This window comes from Lissotriton helveticus, chromosome 8 (genome assembly GCF_964261635.1).
Source record: "Lissotriton helveticus chromosome 8, aLisHel1.1, whole genome shotgun sequence".
Taxonomy (NCBI): domain Eukaryota; kingdom Metazoa; phylum Chordata; class Amphibia; order Caudata; family Salamandridae; genus Lissotriton; species Lissotriton helveticus.
Window position 1 is genome coordinate 797298874 of NC_136069.1, and position 20579 is coordinate 797319452.

At 42.2% G+C, this 20579-nt stretch overlaps 1 protein-coding gene and 1 long non-coding RNA gene across 2 annotated transcripts in view; one reads left to right on the forward strand and one right to left on the reverse strand.

Moving 5' to 3' along the window:
• Positions 1-1723: 1723 nt before the first annotated feature.
• Positions 1724-12005, reverse strand: LOC144772917 (uncharacterized). The gene is made up of 2 exons (XR_013599871.1): positions 11905-12005; positions 1724-10032 (listed from the first exon to the last, which is right to left on the reverse strand). It is a non-coding gene; the product is annotated as an uncharacterized LOC144772917 (long non-coding RNA).
• A 1670-nt stretch (positions 12006-13675) lies between these two features.
• UBAC2 (UBA domain containing 2) overlaps positions 13676-20579 on the forward strand; it is an 811088-nt gene continuing 804184 nt past the window's right edge. The window contains exon 1 of the mRNA XM_078657616.1: positions 13676-13851. Coding sequence (XP_078513742.1) covers positions 13821-13851 — 31 coding nt within the window. The 5' untranslated portion in view covers positions 13676-13820. The remainder of the gene's footprint in view (positions 13852-20579) is intronic.

A 20579-nucleotide genomic window follows, 5' to 3' on the forward strand; every position in this document is an offset into this window, starting at 1 on the left:
TGGAATATATCTTAGTTGGCCCACTGAACTCTTATCTGCTAATCCCAGCGAATGTACGGCTTTACAACGCGTGCTTTTACACCGTGTGCCGTTACAACACGTTTTTACACCGTGTGCCGTTACAACGCGTTTTTTTCAACGCAAGTCGTTACCACGACTTGCGTTGGAGGGGTGCGGACTTAGGAATTTTTTTATTTACTATTCTAACACCAGCCTACGTACAGTAGGGAAGGTGTTGGATAGTAAATTAAAAAATTCCTTGTCCTGCAGCGCCCTCCAGCGCAAGTCGTGGTAACGACTTGCGTTGAAGAAACCGCGTTGTAACGGCACGCGGTGTAACAGCCGCGTCGTAAAGGCTGTAAACCATCCCAGCAAGCAACATCAAAACTGGATGCCCCAATACACCAGACACTCCATTCATTAAGACTTGATCCAAGTTTCTCTTGCCAACCAGTGTCATCCTTTTCTGCAGTTTGGGAGTCACTACCTCACTTTTGGGTTGTGGGTTATTGCGTTTTGGTGCAGGCACTGCAGTAATGTTTCAGATCAACTGAGCTTCCTTTCTTGAACCTATTATGCATACTTCTGAAGTTTTTATGAAACTTGAGTCACAAACCTACAAAAATCAAAAGGAAAAACCTATCTTGATGTGTGATGTTATTCCTAAGCTTCAGCAAATATGGCCTTCTGTGAGTTCCCCACCAGCTAAACTGGCACTCAAGAAAAATTGCTCTCTATTCTTACATTTTGGAAAAACGATGTCCCCTGCTCCCCACAACATTTTGTGGTGTTCTGTTTCCCTTCTTACCCTGGAAGAGAATGCCCACAAACTCACTTGTTGGTGGGTGTTCACAAACTCTCAAGACATATCATGGTTGATTAACCCACTCCACACTCCTTGAGTGGTGTTTACTACAGCATAAATGTGCAAAGTTGTGACCTACAGTTATGCAGTAGTAAGTGCTAGGTATCCTTTGGTAGACACTTGACAGTCATACACATTTGTCTTTGTAAATTGGGCCCACAATGTCAGTATATTTTGGGATGGAGGAGCGCATTGACAATATCAATGGCTATCTTTTCTGGTTTGTATGAGGGGGCGTGGAATGCAACTTGACAACAGGACAAAAGAACACAACAACCCTCATAGTATATGTGTGCTTAATATTGCAGAGCTAGACTATGAGCCAACAGCAGCCCCCTGAAAGGGTTTTAACCCTGGTCTTTTATTGCACTGAGCAAGCGCTGTACATGTTTTTTCAATGTTGGAATCAAGGCGCATAGAATTGATGTGTGTACTAGATTATAAAAATGTGTGTAAATGTAGATTATGTGCAGACCTAATTGACAGTATATTCTTACTGACAAAGTGAATATACAACAAAGTGAAACACATTTCACAATTTGTCCCTGAATTTCCTGCAAGTTGAAATAACGAGCAAATTGAAATAGATGCAACATTGCGTAGCAGAAACGTAATTTACATTTTCATGGGAATGCTGTAAACATATTGCTTTAAAAGTGCAATACATTTTCTCAAAGCACTTTTATCTATCAGTCAACACTTGCTCTCCAGGGGCTTTTAATGTGCAAATCATATTTTTCTTTATAATTTTCTAAATGCATTTCACTCGCAGGTTCCATGCTGCCTCTCTTTAATTTATTCCATTAGAATGTCTGGCTCCAACCGTCAGCACCAGGTAAGCAATCGAATGAGCATTCATTTAATCCAGAAATAGAATTTTATTGAAGTAACAACAAACAACAGGGACTTGAAATGTAAACATCAACTTAATCCCAAAACCATCTGCCATAGGCACTGTGAATTTATATGAGTCAATGTGAAGAAAAGGGTCGAAGTTCTTTCGGTCTGTTTCTCTGACATCATTCACTGCAGGCACCACTTGTTGAAAAACGCCATTGCAACTGAATATTTTGGATTGTGTGGCATTTACGATGCTGTGAAATGGAGACATAGGAGGCAGAGATGCACTGTCCTCAAGGTGCGGCCTCGCGTTGTGATAGTATATCCCAGATATGTTTCAGACTTGTCAACTCACACTGTGCCAGCGTGTGTCACACAATGTTGGATTTCTTCTCACTGTCACCCTGTGAAGAGCTGATATCACACAGTGACAGCGAAGGCGAACATGAAACTCTTGTACTGAGTGAGTCTTTGGAGACTGAAGGCAGCCGAAGTCCATTATTGATTGTTTTTGGAGGGGAAAAGGGATTGATGGGGGAAGAGGTGGTAAAAGTGCCTTTCAGGCGGTTCTTGGAGTGAAGCCCGGCCCCCTCCAAGGCTCCACCCCCTATTCACAGATTATTTTTTTGCAGTTGGGAGTTCCGTTGTTGACATAGTACTGACCTACTGTGAGTGGAGTCTGAAATGTGTCAATTGATGAAAATGGATCGCCCACACTATACACAGTAATACATCAACCATTCAACAATATGTTAATATACAGTACAGTATGCACGTCTGTCCCTACATCAAATAGTGACACAAACAAAATGCAAGTTCAATGTGTATGTATAAGTTACATACAATTTATGGCAGAGGTGTCAAACATTTGTCCAGAGGCCAAAACCAAACCCAATTTTGAGGCTTTCATCATGAGATACATTTACATACATTTAATCTAAAAGTGAAAGTCGTACATTTTGTGTGATTATCTTGAAATCCAACACTTTCCTTGCATTTCTAAACCATCTTTTTGGCACCACTTATGTATGGCATCAAATATCAAACAAGCCCTTTACTTAGGGCCTCTGGAATTATGCAAATCTGCAGCTGCAATCTTTTCTACTCAAATATGTGTTAGCCACACATGCCAAATAATCCCCTATCTGCTGCATTATTTGTAGGTTTAAACAAAAAAATAATCTAGCCCAATCCAAACAAACACCATGTGTGGTGTCATCCAGTGCTAGACACTGTGCAAAGTTTAACTGTCCAATTTTCAATTGTTTGCTGTATTTACGGTGTTAAACTGGTAATAATGATGTGAGCCTTTTGCCCAGGGCACTATTTATATGTGTTAAAATGACAAAATAGTGAAATAGTGATACACTATGCCACATCAATTTCCTTTTCTGCTGCGTGCGTTACCACATAATGTGGTCAATTTCCCTATAATTTAAGTGGCCCTGTGTCGTAGTGTTCACTGACCATGGAATTATGAGCTTTTGAAAGAAAGATGTTGATGTACTCCCAGTTTATTGGGCGCTTTTGATGAGCCCAGTCATTTCAGAGTTTGTGTGATATATGTCATAATTTGCCTCTTTGGTTAAAAAACATGGATGTGCTTTTTCAAAAAAATAATTGACCATTTACAGTTTTGCTTCTAAGATTTCACACTTTTAAAACACTTCGGTTAAATGCAAATATCACAGCAAACAGATTCAGAACCCCAGAGTAACCAAAATGGTGTGGTTGGTCCTGTAGTCATTGGTACATGTCTGAAGCAAAGAAGGAAGACAATCTTATGGGATTATCGGGAGGAAAAGAGTGAAGGCACCCCTACACTTGCAAGCATAGTGATACAACTTTTGGTACATTCGGTAGAGGATGACCTTGAAGGGTTCAGATTAGAAAACTGATGTGGAGGATTGTGTAGACAAAGAAGGCAATGTACATGAAGTGTACTGCAAAAAAGAGATGTTTGTCCCTATATCAGTTCAAGTATATAGGTAATCATTACTTTAATTGAACCAGCACAATAAGTACAAATGGCCCCATTCACAAAGCTGTGTTGTCTAAAATTCAGGAGTAAGAAAACCTAAATCAGGAATACGACACAGCTGCGCACAGAAAAAGCTTTGTGAATCAATTCCAGAGTTAGTATCTATTGTTCAGTAGCTTTAAAGCCCACACTTGTGTCTAGTTTGGGCCCACAAAGGTCTTAACATTAACTTTTTGAGCCCCCTTCGTCATATAAAGAAGGCTCCTGTGGGTTGCATGTGAATTCATAGAAAAACGATTTCATGGCATACCTTTACTGAGAAACCATTTCACCTAAACTGTTTCATGGAAATGTTCAGGATGAAAGGCTTTTTCGCACTTAATGGAAACCAATTCTTAGATTTTTTTTTCTTTTCGAAGCAAGATTTTGCATGTTTATATGTTACGGTGTAAATGCAATGGTTGCAGGTCTTACTATTAGAAAAAAAAATTCAGAGGTATTTATTTCAATGCTTTACTTTGGGGGACATTATTTTGAATGTATATCTTTTACAATGTCAAATAATTTATTTTGATGCTTTCAATTCGCTGACCCCTCATCCCCCCTTAAAACACCAAAAATGTCTCACCCCTCTTCCAAACCCCTAAACACCATCCATTCCTGCCGTCACCACTCCTAAACTCCACCTGTCCCTGCTCGCTAAACTCCATCCCTGAAACCTAAAATCCTTTTCTTCCCCTAAACACCAACTGCCCCTGAGCTTTAAACACCCTTCACCCCACATTCACTGCACCCATTCCTGACACCTAAACTCCACGCATCCATAAACCTAAAAAGTTCTTTCTACCTCTAAACTCCACCCATCGCTGAACACTAAAACCCATCGCTACCCCTTAACTCCACCCATTTCTGCACCCTAAAAATCCCTTTCTACCTGTCAACCACACCCGGAACCTTTAACACCCAAACATTTCTACTCTCCACCTACCATGAACCCAAAAAAAGTCCCTCCCCACCCCTAAACACCACCCATTCCTGAAACCTAAAGCCCTCTTTCTACGTCTAAATTCCTCCCTTGCAGAAGCCTTAAAACATATCACTAGCCTAAACTCTATCCATCCCACAACCCTAAAACTCTTTCTGACATTAACTCCACCTATCCCTGACCTCTAAAGTCTCACACTACGTCCAAACTCCTCGCATTCTTGAACTCTAAAAAAACCTTCACCACTACTAAAGGCTACCCTTCACTGAACCTTAAAATCCCTCACCAGCCCTGAACCTTGGTTTCCTCCAATGTGGTTTCTCCATTTTTGTTTTTCCATTAATTCACATACATTACTCCTGTGTGGGCTCTAAGGCTAATATAGCGCACTTTCATTGCACTCATTTGTTTCACCAGTAAAATATATCAACGGATATCAACAAATTACAGTGCAATAAGTTATCTTAAACGTTTGATATTAAAACAGTCTCTTGATGGATTTGAAGCTGCCTTTATAAATAACCACTCAATTTGCAAAGCAAAGTTGTGTTAATTTCATTTGTTATAAATATAAGTAGTTATGCGCCTGGGGGAGAAAAGGAAATATATATATTTGCTGCAAATAAATGGTTCTTTCAAGCATGTGATTTTCCAAATCACTCATTGAACCCTTTTCAAAAAGTTTTTTCACTCATAAGCTGAACTTCGTTTCATAAACTCTCCTGATAACTTGTTCAAAACACTTAATCCCCTGATGCTGAAGCAGTGGCAGTATACTTCAGTGGCATAAAGTTTGCCTGTATTGACATAATTAGAACAACAGTCATCGCCTTATGCTCTCTTACTCCCACACACTCTGGTATTTCTCTGAACATCCACTTCACATTCCGCCCAACTATATCGATCTCTTATAAATGTGTATCGGAATGCTGAATGTCATTTACACCATGCTGGATTTAAATATAATAAGTGCTGGTACCCAAAGTTTTTTCTCTGAAGGCAACAGCCGGAACTCATGTGTCAGGATTGCCGAATACCAAGGCTGCGTAGTCTTGATTCCACCTCATGCCTCTTTCTTCCACTACTATAGCCTCCGTGACCCGTGTTTTCAATCTTTCAAGTTCTTTTTCATCTATGCTTTCTCCCTTTGTCACTGTTTTTCTGTTTTTATCTCCTCCTTTTGTGTTCGTCTCCCATGCTCTGGGTCTGACGAGGAAAAGTAAGTGCAGGTGTGCCCCATCTGTAGTCACCGCCTCAAGTTAAGCACTGCCTTTACACCACTGGCATAAAGTTTTGAAAGACTGAACTTGTGTCATTTGTCTTCCTAATTTCATGAGGCGCTTAGCTCCTTCAGCACTATACCGTGCTTCACCTGTTTTTGGATCATCAGCAACATCCTTTACATGTTCAAACCTATTCAATCCTCAGTTGAAAATCAGAGAGTACTGCTTCCATATTTGCAGTGGAAAACATCAGCCTTGTCCACAGCTATTAGAAAATGAAATGGAAAATTGCTTGGGGTAAATTACTATGCAGAAATCACATTCGAGCATTTTTCAGTTGAAGTATTGCTTAATTTAGGGAATATTTTGCACTGGCAGCAGGGAAAGGCGATGTCTTCGATGTTATGGAGAAGACACAGAGTTGCTACCCTCGAATAGGCCGCAGCTGGGAATTCTGGCCCACACCATTTGCTTCTGCATTGAAGCCACACCGTTTGGCATCCAGACATAGAACTTCTCTTTCAGGGCTGCCAGCCTGGGTGCCAGCTCCTTTTAGAGTGAAAGAGAATTAGCTAAATGCCAGGGCACAATGAAACGGAGCTGCGATTATGCAGAAGGGGGTTCTGATGCAAATACCAACAGCTGCGTTTGTGGACATTCTTTGTGATCAGCACATCGAGATCGAAATGTCAGGATTAACACACTCCCTTTTCAATCTGCTGGTATTTAATTGGAGATTTGGATATAATAATGATCAGTGGGCTATTCAGAAGGAGCTAGCACGAATGGGTGTAATGGAAAGACTATACAGTACATCCAGTGTTATCTGATGTTTCACAGTGAGCAGGTTATCAGTGGCATCACAGTTTTAACCCTCTGTCTATCCTACCATAATATCTTAACCAAAAAAATCATCAAACAGAAATATTTTGTCCTGAACATTGTTTACAAAACTATTGCTTCATTGACGGTGATAGAAAATCTACACCCAATGGTACGATTTTTGTTTGTAAATTATTTGTAGTACAAAATATTTCCGTCAGACGACATTTTTGCTAATGACATTGTGACATACAACTGCAACGCTCCATATCTGATGTCAGATAAATTGGTCAATTATACCTCAGTGTGCAATATATAAGGTTTAGCTTCCATGGGAAGTCCAACATAGTTCATTATTGCCCACTGAACCAGTAAGGCTAGGTATGCGTTAACACTACACATATTACCACAGAATGTAGTCAGTGTTTTTGCACTTCAGACATTCATGAATAAATTTAACCAGACGAAGAAAAGCAAATTAACAAACACTGAGAAAGACAAAGCCAGGGACCACATCTGATTTTCAGACATGAATTGTTGCTGTTTTTCACCCGTTGTATTGCACTTCTGATGCGTAAGTCCTTACAAGAAGATACTTGACCCCAATATGCGTGGCAGAATGTTGCATTACACCATTAAACACTAGGGTATTAATAAAGCTAGAGGACAATGCTTTTGTCTTGTAAGAAGTACTGTATGAAGCTGAAGTGGCTGAATAAGTGGCGATGGCCAACATATCACCCGCTGGGAGGAAGAGGTGGTACGAATTTCAGCAACTGAAAGAATTGGGTAGGAACAGAAATTTTGCTATGAGTTAGCAGAAGTGGACAGCAGTACATTTTTGCACTGGTATACCCTGGAAAGAAGTTCCAGTGGGAGGCTTCACAAACATAATAAGGAAGACTGCTTTTTTCCTCCAGTGCACTTATGTTTCATGTGGAGAGAAAATGTACTTGTTTCGCTCTAAATGTTATTGTTTATTAGTATTTAGCTGCATATTGCTCCTGCTACAATTTTTACAACAGTCTTAGGGTTCTGAACTGTCCAGCTGCCGCGCATACGTCACAGACAGCATCAGGCCTTGTTGCTGGCTGGTCTTTACCATGACTTCCATATCACGTGCAAAACACTTTAAGAGCATGGAGTTGTCTGTGTAGGCCTCACAGACAGCATACTCAATGCAGTGTGAAAGGAAAAATAAGAAATGTTCTCTCACTTTCACACAGTGTCAAAGCAGCTAAAAACGTGATTCCGCAAATGGAATCTGCTTTGGCATGTAAACTGTCCAGGTCGCTTGCTAACTAACATCATTTTCCTCTAGATCTTCTAATCACCCCCCAGGTTGAACTGACCAGAAGGTGCTTTAGCAACCTTTGTGGATATTTTTCTGGGATTAATTGAGTTAAGTTGAATCAAGTGCATTTATATAGCACACTTTATGTTAACAGGTCTTTAGCTGATGTCCATATCGATCAGTGTTAAAGTATCTTGATCACTGATATCTACTAGCAAAACAATTTGCATTTAGGATTTCTAATTTTAATTTATACCAGAAAATTGTTGCACAACATCTAAAGTCACTCAGAAGTAATACTGCAGAATGTGCCCTCTAAATATTGTGTTTCTTTGATATTGTTTTATTTACTGTTGTGATTGACTCGCTGGTAAGGTCACACACTTTTTACCCTCAGAACCTTCCACCTACTTAGTCGTAGAGGTGAATTTTATATCCTCATTTTATATTGTAAACACATCCTTCCATACTCCCAGTGGACAAGGACCCGAATTTTTTCTCGGGTCCCGCTGCTGATGCTGTTCAGTGCCAGGGTGCCAAATACAAAGGCTGCCTAGTATTTATTTCACCTCTTGTCTCTATTACACCACCCTACAATGTTCCTCTGTTGCCTTCTTCCATGTTCTTTTCAACCCCTGCTTTCTCGTTTTGTCACAGTTTTTTCTATCTTTCTCTTCCTCCTCCTGTCTCCCTTTTCTGTGTTTCTCTCTCTTGCGCTGGGTCAAAGTCTGATGTTGAAAAATACGTCCTGGTCCACAAAAAAGAGTGTTGATGCCTAACACCTGCAACTACCTGAACAAATTAAGCACAGCGTAATTAGCTGTCCTGCAAGTTGGATTTGTTATTTTCTAACCGAATATATCATAGAGGATGCCATTCTTGGAATGGGCTTCAGTCAAGCTTACTTGAAATGCACGGAGGCCCCATGCTGAGAAACAAATTAGTCTATTCAAGCTGTGCAGAAACCCGTACTAAATGTACAATTCACAGAAAAATATAGTGTTTTGTCACTGATCAAACTACACAAAGGACTGTCAGCTGCCCAACGGTAAACTACAGAATTTATTGACAGCAAGACCTCCAATGTCAAACGCTACAAAAATGGGGTCACGTTTTGCATTATTGATCTAAATTGAGAAACCTTACAGAAATGTTAAGCCTTTGAAGATTTGCTTTCTGAAATGCAGGGAATTGAATGTTATTGCATTTCTTGGCAAGCATTTGCAGTTTGTGTTTATTTTACCTCGGTTGTGATGCAAGCAGCTTAGATAAAAAATACATTTTGACAAGTCAACAAGCAAAAACCCACGAGTAGCATGGTATACGTACGGTTAAGGAACACGCTGGTTTAAATTGGAACTGTGTGACAGAGGGTAGCCATATGCAGCAGCTCAGTGAATGGGAAGAGAAAATGGTGTGGAGTGTGGCACATGAGTCAGTGTGTGGATTTGTGTCAGGACCTGTCACACACTAACAGCTGCAAGTTGAATATACATTGGCGACCTGGCTGTTGCAAGTCACAGACAGAAGAAAGAAGAAAATGGCTAGCTCGGTGAGAAGACAAAGGTTCTGTCACAGCTTCCAAAAGGTGCCTCATAGAGCAGCAGGAGCATGGCTGGTGTTTTGCGACGGGTGGGTACATTGAGAGTCTTTGCATTTGGTGATTCATTGATAAATGAACAAGTAGCAACACAATGGAAATTCCAACAGAAACAATACATCCAGCTAGTGCCTTGAGATGCAGGCTTGCATTAACAATACCAGAAAGCTCTCAGGTGAGGTCGTCCGTGGGTCACCAACCAGTATTAAGCCTGATTCCAAAAGCCAACAGGCTACAAAGGGATAAGACTGTGCAGCAGGCCGCCTTTCCAAGCAAGTGTCTTGAGTACAGTCGGAGAAGCAATCAGGATCATTTTCTTTCCGTCTCATTTTCAAACAGCGTCTCAATCCATGTTTTGAAGCACTTGAAGGTGGGTACTGTAGAAGGAGTGTGCTCTTTCTCCCAGGTTGATGTTTCAAAGGCTGTGCAAAACAGGCAAACACAGAGGTGAAGTAAACGACAAATGACAATCAGTTGAAATACAATGTCAATTTCGAGAGGGGAAAAAAAGACAAATGCGAGGGAAGGTCATCACCTTCCCCTTTGAAAGGCATGCTCCAGAAATAGGGGCCTTTTAAAGTCTGACTTATCTGCAGTGACAGCAATGCTGCCTGGCTGCAGGACTCTGCGGTCAGAGAAAAAGAGTTTTTCTATCTGTTATTTTAAAACTATGCTTTCAATTTCTAGCTAAATTGTGTCAAATGTTCTATTATAACTCGTGACTCAACAGTCAGAACACTAGTCTTAAAATTCAGCATTTTAGGGGCAAAGTAGCATTTTACAACTTCTCTAGAAAAAGTGTTGGACTGCCCTTACGGGCAGCCTGGCACTACCAGAAGGGCCAGCTTGAAAAGGGCAGTGTGCTGGACAGTCATTTTTTGATCCTGTGGACTATCATATTACCAAACAACACAGCCTACACACTGGCCCTTTCAAGGTTACCCATCTGGCAGTGTCAGGCTACCCGAAAAGCCAGTCCAACACAGCCTAGAAAACCGCAGTGTAAATAGAAACCTGGCCAACTGAGTCGACCAGGAAGACTTATTTGTATATTGCTGAAATATCCCGCGGTGGGAAGTGTTTTTCTTTCCAATGTATGTGCCAGTTTTTCCTTCTGAACTTCAGAAGCCTTCGTCTTTCTGTAGCAATTGATCACCTGTGTGATCTGCTTAGCAGCAGAGCTGCCTTCTGCATACCAATGTGAGACTGCAAAGGCACAGCAACCTTCCTCATTCCCCGTGCTGTTTTTGCACATCATTTCCCGCCACCACAAAATCCAACACCCAAGAAACCTGAAAAGGAACGGTCCCCAGGGCATGTGATATGTTTTCTTTCAACAACAACCTCTTGAAAATGAAACCAAACTTAAACACCTCTAAAACATCACACAAGCCTACTGCAAATTCCTGCTGACCACTTATCAAATGGAATCTATTAGATCTTCCTAGCTTAAGGGTTTAAGCCAACGAATGGACCAAACTGATCAGAGAACGAAACGAGGTCATTTAACTGGTTTAGTAATAAAATACCACATAAAAACAATAAAACACTTGAATTAACCTAGAGGTGACCGACAATTAAATCGAATTTCTACCAGAGGTTGATTGCGCTTTAAAGCCAAATGTAGATTTACTGTGTGGTTAACAGTGACTAATAATAATTATAATCATCATAATGGCAACAACAATGTGAACTGTGGTAAATGAATGATGCAGAGTCCACTTGTTATGTTAAGATCCTTTATTGCTAGTTCCTTGGTGGGGTTTACTTACTATCTCAACCTGTCTATATAACCTGGAAGGAACTAGCAATAAAGGATCCTAACATAACAAGTGGACTCTGCATCATTCATTTACCACATGAACACTTGAAATGACCCTATTAAAAGTGATACCACTGCTGCAATCAAATACAATGTACATATAACAATAGTAATGTTCTTACTGTTTTGTTGTTACATGTATTATTCATTATTATTGCAGTAACACTAATAGTAATATCAATAATATCAACATCCTAGTCATAATAGCGAGTCAGTCACCTTTATCGCTTTCCGAAATATAAAATTATAGGCAATAAAATGATATTATGGAAAAAAAGCATGATTCTCAAAATTGATTCATAGTAGCCAATATTAGTGCTGAAAGTAACGGGCATTCTTGCTGTTGGACTAGACAGAGCAGGGATTTGCATTTTACCCCTAAGCTGGGCAGCATAATAACTTCTTTCATTTTCCTCATGCCCCCTCGCCCCCCTTGCCAGAAAGTCTCTTTTTACCGCCACATTTGACTTACCAGGTGCACTGATCCCTGAAGGTCACGGCCGGGCCCTCCACCGGCTGCCTCGGCGCTCAGCGGGTCAGACCCTGGTGGGCTCCCCGGCCCCCCTCGAGCCCTGGCCCCCTCGCCTTCCCCCCCTCAGATGCCGTGGTCACAATCCACATCCCGGCAGATGTACCAGAGGATCACGTAGAGGATGAGCAGAATGGCGAAAATGAAGAGAGCCACCAGGATAGCCTTGGTCACAGGGGAGATGAGGGACTGCATGTCACCCGAGAGGAGATTACTCCGTAATTACCACAATTAGCGCGAGGATGGGGATAGATAGCCCCCGCTGGCACCGCCGCCGCGAGCCCGGGCTACGACCTGTAGCGCATCCGCATTGCTTCGTGCCAAGTTGACGGGAGCGCGGGCAGCGGGCGCCCCTGCCCCCCGTGCGCCGAGGGAAACAAGCGAACGACGCCCCATAGACGCGGGCACCAGAGCCCACCGCGGTGCCCGTCAGGGGGAACTCCCAGAAATTGGCGGGCTAAAGCCGCTGCTGCTGCGTTGTCGGTGCGAATAATCCGGGCAGGAGAGCCCCTCTGCCCCAGTCCCCTCCGGTGCGCCCCAACTTGACTGGACACGCAGCGAGCCCCCGCCTGCGCGCCTGCTCACAGCCATTGAAGGCGAGGTGCGCGGGGGGGGGGGGCGAAGGGGCCGGGCAGGAGGCGCCGGAAAGTTGCCTGGAGGCTGCCCTTTGTTTGCGGTGCCCCCTTCGTCGGTGGCATCAATGCCGCGGCTCCTGGCTTGGGAGGGAGTCTCTCGCGGCTCGCCTCAGTCTACCATCCTGTGTGTGTGTGTGTGAGTGACGGAGAGGTCCACTGACGTGCGGGGGTAATTAGGAGTGTGTGTGTGTGTCTGGTGGTTTCTGCAGCAGCGCAGCCTCGGCTGCAGCTGCAGACTGGGACCAGCTTGATTAGTATTCTGCCCAACAGTGCCGGCCGGTGCTGTGTGATATCTGGTAGGTCTTCGGCAGTCTGCCCAGCTCTGTCCTGTTGGCCAGCTCCCCTTCTCTGGCCATGCCCCCTCAAGGAGTGAGGCACCTCAGCATGGGCAGACAGTAGCTGCCCCGCTCAGAGCACAGCTGCTGTATACACAAGGAATGCTAAATACATATGTTAAATGTATATAGCGCCCGTTAGTTAGCGTCTATGGGAAGCGCAGAATGGGCTCGATTTGTTTCCCTTGCCACCCGCAATGATCACAAACTAGCGTATTACTCGCCGCAAAGAGCCCCGATGCCTTATTTTTTGTTTGCAGTTTTATATAGCGCGAACTCGACTCCAAGGTAATGGAGCGCTTTACATGAGCACCAGTTACGTCACACAAGGACACATTCACTTATTGGTAGGAACGGGGAGATTAAGTGATTTGCCCAGAATCACACATCACAGGATGTTGAGTCGACGCCGGGACTCGACCCTGGTCTCCCAGCTCCACAGTCGGCAGCTCGGGCCGTTAGGGCACATCCTATATATCAATATCATTAGAATACTTCGGAATGCACCTTCTTGATGCCAAGACACTCCCTCTTTCATGTCAAATGGATCATGACAAGCGGGACGCCTTCTTTCCAGTAACAACACTAACACGAGGCTTTGTGAAATTCATTTTAATTTACTCATGTGCTCAGCAGTGTCCGCCAGGTGTCGCTGCTCCCTAAATCACGGCACCCACGCCTCCTTTGCGTTTTCCTAAGCGTCTCCGACTGACATATTTTTGGCCCCTACAGGCCGCCTTAGATGTCAGCCTTTGACCTGTAACTTTCATTCTAATGGAGAGTTTTCAAAAGCAATATCTGCGCAGCTGCCCAGAGTTTTAGTTGATGTTTACTGTGCAGTATTTTTTATGAAGTGGTAGAGAAAGAGGACGCGCCTATCTGCAGAAGTATGTTGACAAGTACCGGCTCGAGCGGTCTCTGTGAGTACCAAGCCCCGCTCTGCATTTCTCTCTCAAGCACTTTTACGCCATTGCACTTCCCGATCTCTCCTTCTGTGCAGCCTTCCCACTGAGATATACTTCCTATAGTTTTCCTCTCTTTCCCTCTTCCGTCCCCTCGCCTTCCGGTTTGACATGTCCCTTCCTTATTGACTCATTCTGTACATAATAGAAAGCGCTTGTGGACCTCAAGGGAAGGCAGGAAAGCGCAAAAGAAATACTACAATAGACTGCTGCAGAAGGCGTCCTTTGTTGTACCTGCTGCTGTTAAGGGTTGCTGCTTACAAAACGTTTATAGCTCATAAGAGGTTATGTTGATTCTATTGCTTAACTTTCTTCGCCCCCATCTGCCAAACATAAAACCTAATACAGCTCCTCTCCCGGTGGAACCTGCAACCCTCTCACCCAGCCCCCATTGCCAGGCAGAGACCAACTTGGTGGTGGGTGGTATCACAGAGGCAATCTCGACTAGGTAGATGGTTCTACCTATGTAAGCGTTTCACTTTGTTTTATATGTTTTTGATATTTACATTTTATATTGTTGGCATTTTCTACTTGTAAGCCTGAACCTATGACTGCCCTGGTACACTTAGTCTCTCGACAAATAACAAAATGTAGAGGAGGGTCTAAGGGGAAATTTTGTTTAAAGACTACCTTGCATCCTGTCCCCCAAACTAACTAGCAACAAAACACAGGGGAAGCTAAGGGTCTTGATCCGACTACAAACTAACCAAGCACTCAAAAGTAGTGTGAGAGGAGTAGTCAAAAAACAGGAGAGAAAAAAGTTCATTGTTGTTAACTTTTTTCTCTCCTGTTTTTTGACTACTCCTCTCACACTACTTTTGAGTGCTTGGTTAGTTTGTAGTCGGATCAAGACACTTAGACTCTCCTCAGAAACCTGAAATGTGTGGCTAAGCTGTAGCATAACTTACAAGGGGGATTGGGGCACAGACCTGAAAGCACCAATAAAGTATTGAATAAGCAGCGCTTGAAACGGGTGGCATCAATTAGGGTGACCACCCCACTCCAGTTGAAGGCTTCCGTTGTGAGCCTAACCGCTTTCTGGATGTTATAGTTGTGTTTTCCTTTCATTTAACTAAATAGACTTGGACAGCTGAAGTCAGTGATTTTGTAGGTTAAATAGTTCAGGATTGGTGGCAGTGTCTGTAATGACCTGGAGTAAGGTGGTCACCCTTGGATCGATCCATCTGGATGCCATTATTGGTCTGGATTGTGATCAGTTTGTGTAAATGTGCTGACTTTGTCCTGGTGCGATTTGCTGTTCCCAGTCAGCATTGTGTTACGACCAAGAGAGCTGTTTGAGCTGGACAAAATACAAATGCCTCACATAAATGGCCACCATCACTCTTTTTGTCCATTCCTTTGCTCTTGAACATTACCTCCTCGCTAGACCTCCCTGTCACAGTCCTTATACACATGATCGATAGCTCCTCCCCGCAGACATCCCAAGCTGAAACTATCCTGCTCCCATCCCTACCCTCCAGGTCACGCCCACATCCTGCGGCCCATAACCCTTGGCCTTACCTTCCAACAGAAAATGAAGGAATGTGTAGTTCCTAAAGTGAAGGAGTGTCGAGGAGACTTCAGGTCTCTTACGGGTTGCCCTCACACACCCCAGAGGATGTCATGCCTCATCATAGGGCGTTTTGTTCTTCGTCGGCCTGGCGCTGCAATGCCCGACGGGCCCGAGAGAAGGGGCAGTTTGCTGGAGATCTTTTTAGATGAAGCCATTGGGTGTGTGAGGGTATGTGGACAAGGTAGTGAGTGAGTTTTGTGAATTAAAATAGGTCTGTTACTATCCTTAGTAATGGATTTTATTTAGAGGGTGTACTAGCCTAACTAAAAATAAGTGTGCCCTGTCTGGAAGTAATGATCCTACAGGGCCTATCTAGTGAGGGTGGTCAACATGTTTATTGCCTTATAGGCCCTAACGGTTCTTGCGGCAATTAGTCAGGACCGGTGTATTAAAAGTGAAAGAGAGGGTACTCTTGACTCTTACACTACTGCTGCGCTGGTGCAGTGCATGATTGTGTAACCAGCGGTGCTGCCTGGAGTCAGGGCGAATAGTCTGAACTTTGGAGACCTGAAGAGAAATTAGAAAAAGGGTAACTTGTTAGACCAGGGGTTGCTGGTCCCGTGGGGACACCACCAAAATCCTGGTGAAGGTGCTAAAACGCTGTTCTTCAAGTGCACACACAGGTCATTTGGTAGTGGAGGCAATCTGTAACTGCACAATTATGCTCTCATAAGGCCAGATCTGTATTTGTAGTCCACAGAAAGAGTACATAGGACAAACATGGTGCTCAAAAAACGTATCAATGAAATGCGAATGGGGAGGTTGTAGCTTGCCAACCGCAAGCAAATTTGTGCATGAGAGGACAATTGTGAGCCGTTATGCCGGGTGCGGAGTGTGGTCTATTGTATCACCAGGGCTACCGTGCCAATGGGGCACGCTAAACACGTAAGAACATTTTTAGTGAATACTGTGGCTCAAGTCATTCAAAGTGATTTCCAATGTAGACGTACCGCTGTGTGTAATGGCCGCATAGGCGTCGCCGGGAATATATATCACCGGTAACATTATAGCAAGGCTTAGATGAACAGTGCCTCGAAATGGACAGTGCCTTAAAATCTCATAATCAACACAAATACGATTCGTCAAAATATCTATGGTAATGCCCCAAATATCGTGGGGGCAGTGCAGACGGGGTCAAAATGACAGAGCACTTCGTTGCTCGGTCCTCTGGAAAAACGAGCGAAAAGGGCCAGTTGAGTTAAACATAATTAGGGCTCCCGGTTTTCTGTTTAAACAGATTTTTACATATAAATACAGACGGAAAACAAGTTTTCCTTTATCTGTATTTATATATAAAAACGGAAAATACTAGTACATTTTGCGGCGCTGCCGTGCTCCAGCAGACCAGCCTACAGTAACAATGCTTTTGTTGATGCCCTAGCTCCGCTTCGCCCCTCGAGTGAGGTCTTCATTGACGTCAGTAAAATCACACCCCCAACCATCTGGTGTCTCCCCCTCCTTAGAGGGTTAAGAGGTGTCAGCCCGGGCTGAGACAGCTTCCCGGGCAAACACACAGCCGCACCTGAGTACTTCACAGGTCTTTGAAAGACCAATTGCTTGTTAATGAGGCTTTGTTGTTCTTACGCCCCTTCTTAGAGCCCCTGCCTCTTTAGCCTGCCAACCTTATAACGAGGGCCTGAGGTGCCCTGGGGGCACACTACACATAACCTAATGCAAAACAGAGGCTGAGACAGTTGTTATGTATGTCTTGGCAGAGCATCCATGCAAAGCAGGAACACATGAACCATCTCCACCAGACACTGGTGGCAAGAAGTCGATGCAAAGAAATCGGGAACAGGATTAAACATTCAGTTCCAGTGAGAGATCGAATATCCATAAGAACTGCAAACTTGCAAATTTTCAAGAACTTTAAAATACACGCTCTCTCAAAACTCTCCTGTGTTAACAAGCCTGGTATGCTGAGCGGAACTAAGAGAAAAGTGTCCCGAGCTGACAGGGGAAAAACATGCCAGTTTACTGAATAATTAGCCCCCCCTCCCCCAAATTTTTATTAGCCCCCTCACCCCGAAAATACAACCAATAAATACATAACTAAATAAAGCAAGACAGAGTAGTCGCAAAGTGGCCAGATTGGTTTTTATTGTAATTGAAATAAACAAGGACCCCCTGAACCATGAATAAAATGATTCCTAGGACAGGGAAATAATATATGCAAAGTAACAATCCTAGGCAATCAACATGATCAATAACACATAAATAGCACAATAAGTACATAGAAATATGCAATATATAGAGAAAGTAAGGCAAAAGAATATATAACCCCAAAGTGCAAATGTATCCAATTTTGTAATAAAAAATGAATATAAAATCAAATCACATAATTCATTACAATATTTCATTACACTACAACATTTTCACAGTGTACAATCATAAAATATTTAAACGAAACCAGTGGCAGATAAATCACAGTTTTGTATCCGACGCGCGTTTCGGCGTACAACAAACGCCTTCTTCAGGAATAGCCACAGTATTCTAAAAAAAGTGTTTAAAAAGATACATCAAATTAGCAACATTGCAACGATTCTATAATAAAAACAGTTCCTAAGTTGAGGGTCAACCTTCAGTAATTTATAAACAATTCTATTGGCCATGTGCACCTGAGAAAATCAACACCTACATTCTATCCTCTCTCATATATGCATATTATACAATAAAGCATGTTTTGAGTGCCCATCGTCATAGCAAAATTCAAAGAAAAAGATAAAGAACTTGAGACTTCTCTCTAATCAGGCAATCACAAATCTCATTCCCTAATCAAATTCCTTGGTGAAAAACACTTAACAATGCTAGTATTTAACCCTCAAGGATAGAGGAGAGGGAGGGGAAACAAAGAAGAAAAGGGGAAAGAAAAGGAAAAAGATGCAATCCTAATGATTCACAGGAAACCCCTAAGACTCATGTGGCTTGCACTGTTACCTTAAAAAATAGAACCCGTAATGATATTTTTTGTATTGGAAAAGCAGTCTTCAGTGATCAGAAGAGGCCTTCAGTCTTACCCACAGCTTGTCTGTGCAGGGCCGGTGCTCTTCTACATTTTGTGATTAATTATCATAATTAATATATACAGTGTTTGAGTGCCTATTGTGTTATCCTGAGACTATATCTTTTTCTTCTTTGTCATCTTCTGTACTTCATCATTATTAGATTAAGATGGCCCAACTTAAAACATTTGTTTTTTCAGATGAAGAGTTCGCCATACTTGTAGGAAGCAGTAATTCCTTTGGGAATAGTTCCAAGGATAGTATACATAATAATGATAACATGAGAAAATTAATAGTCTTAAAGAAAACATTGAAAAGAATGGAGGCACATGGTGAATATATGTTAGCCTACTTAAGAGCAGGAATAATACCTAATGGTCTGCGAGTGCGTAATATTCCTGGTCTTTCTGTTCACTGTAAAGAATTCCTCGAGAAATGGAGCATGATTGCTAATCGATGTTCTCGAGATTTAATGATCTTGATCATCGAAATGGCTAAAGAACTTGCTGCTTCATTAAAAATAGAACTAGATGAGCTTGAAGATAAAATTAAAAAATCAAATAGTGTAGATGAGGCCATCAAACAATTGGAAGAGTCTAACATAGAATTAGAATCTTTTGCTAATTATCTTGACAAACCTAAAAGTGATAAGTTGGCAAAGGATACCAGGTACTATTCTTAAGAAAACACCTATCCCTATTTAGGTGAGAATTTTTACAAACAAAATCACGATACAGAGGAAAACAGAAATAAACAAGTGAGAGTAAACACCTTTTCGGATAGTTCGGATTCGGAGGGGGACAGTGGTGCTTACTTTGAACCTGATGGTAACTACAATTCCTTTCAAGCAAAGCGTAATACCATCCGTCTTTTTTAGCCACACGCGGGACAAGGAATGGACGACAGAGAGTGAGATTCCAATCTCAAGTCAGGGGCAGTTACCAACATCACCAGCAACAACATCACCAACAGTTGGACCCTCAGTACTTGTTAGAGACACGCAACAAGCAATATTGGAAACAGGGCATGTGATTCCAATTTTCAACTTATCTTCACATGTTCTAAATAATGATAAGATCAGTCTCCTATCGAAAGGCCTTTCTTTTGTCCCCCATGCACCTCTAAACAAATTTGAATTGTATCAGGATATCATCTCATTCTTTAGAAGGGTGAGACTTAAAAAGTTTTTTGCTGATGACACTGATTCCATTCAGATTAGTGGAGTTAGACAATTGGCTCTACCATCGACTTTTACTCCATCTCTAGACCAATTGGGTCCTGAGGTGGCAGCTTTTGAACTAGATGTATTACGAAGATTAGAACAAGCATTGTCTTTTGTTCCTAAACCCCTTTATAATTTGAATAAAGATGAATTAGTAGCCCTCAACCATTTAGCTAATGATGACACTCTGATTATAAAAAGTAGTGACGAAGGAGGTGGAATAGTAGTCATGAACACCCAAGACTACGAAACTATAATGAATATCATGTTGAATGACAACAATTTTTATTTGAAAATTAGACAGAATCCTTTGGCCAAAATATCCAAAAATATCTATTCTCTGTCTCATCAAGCCTTTCTGGCGGGTGACATTACTTCTAAAGATTTTGACTTTATAAACTCCAATAAAGGTAAAACAGCGTGCATCTATCCAAAGATGCACAAAAATGAACTTGATCCCCCCTATAGACCGATTGTTTCAACTATCGGCACGATAACTGAACCAGTGTCGAAGTTTCTTGATTTTTATCTACGTCCTCATATCTCCAAAATACCCTCTTATATACGAGATACAGGAGACATGATCAATAAAATTGAGAATATTACTTTCAACCCTAATAATGACATCATGGTGACATTAGACATAGAATCTCTTTATAGTAATATTCCCCAGGCTGAATGAAGCACTTGAAGTAACCAACTGGTTTATTGAAGAGTTTCATATTCAATGCCCTAAGAATTTTATTTTATCCTGTTTAAAAATTGTGTTATCTGAGAATATCTTTGAATTTGGCCATACTTTATATCGCCAAATCAAGGGCGTTAGTATGGGCGCCTCTGTGGCGCCCTCTATTGCTAATATTTTTATGGCAGCCTTTGAACGAAAGCA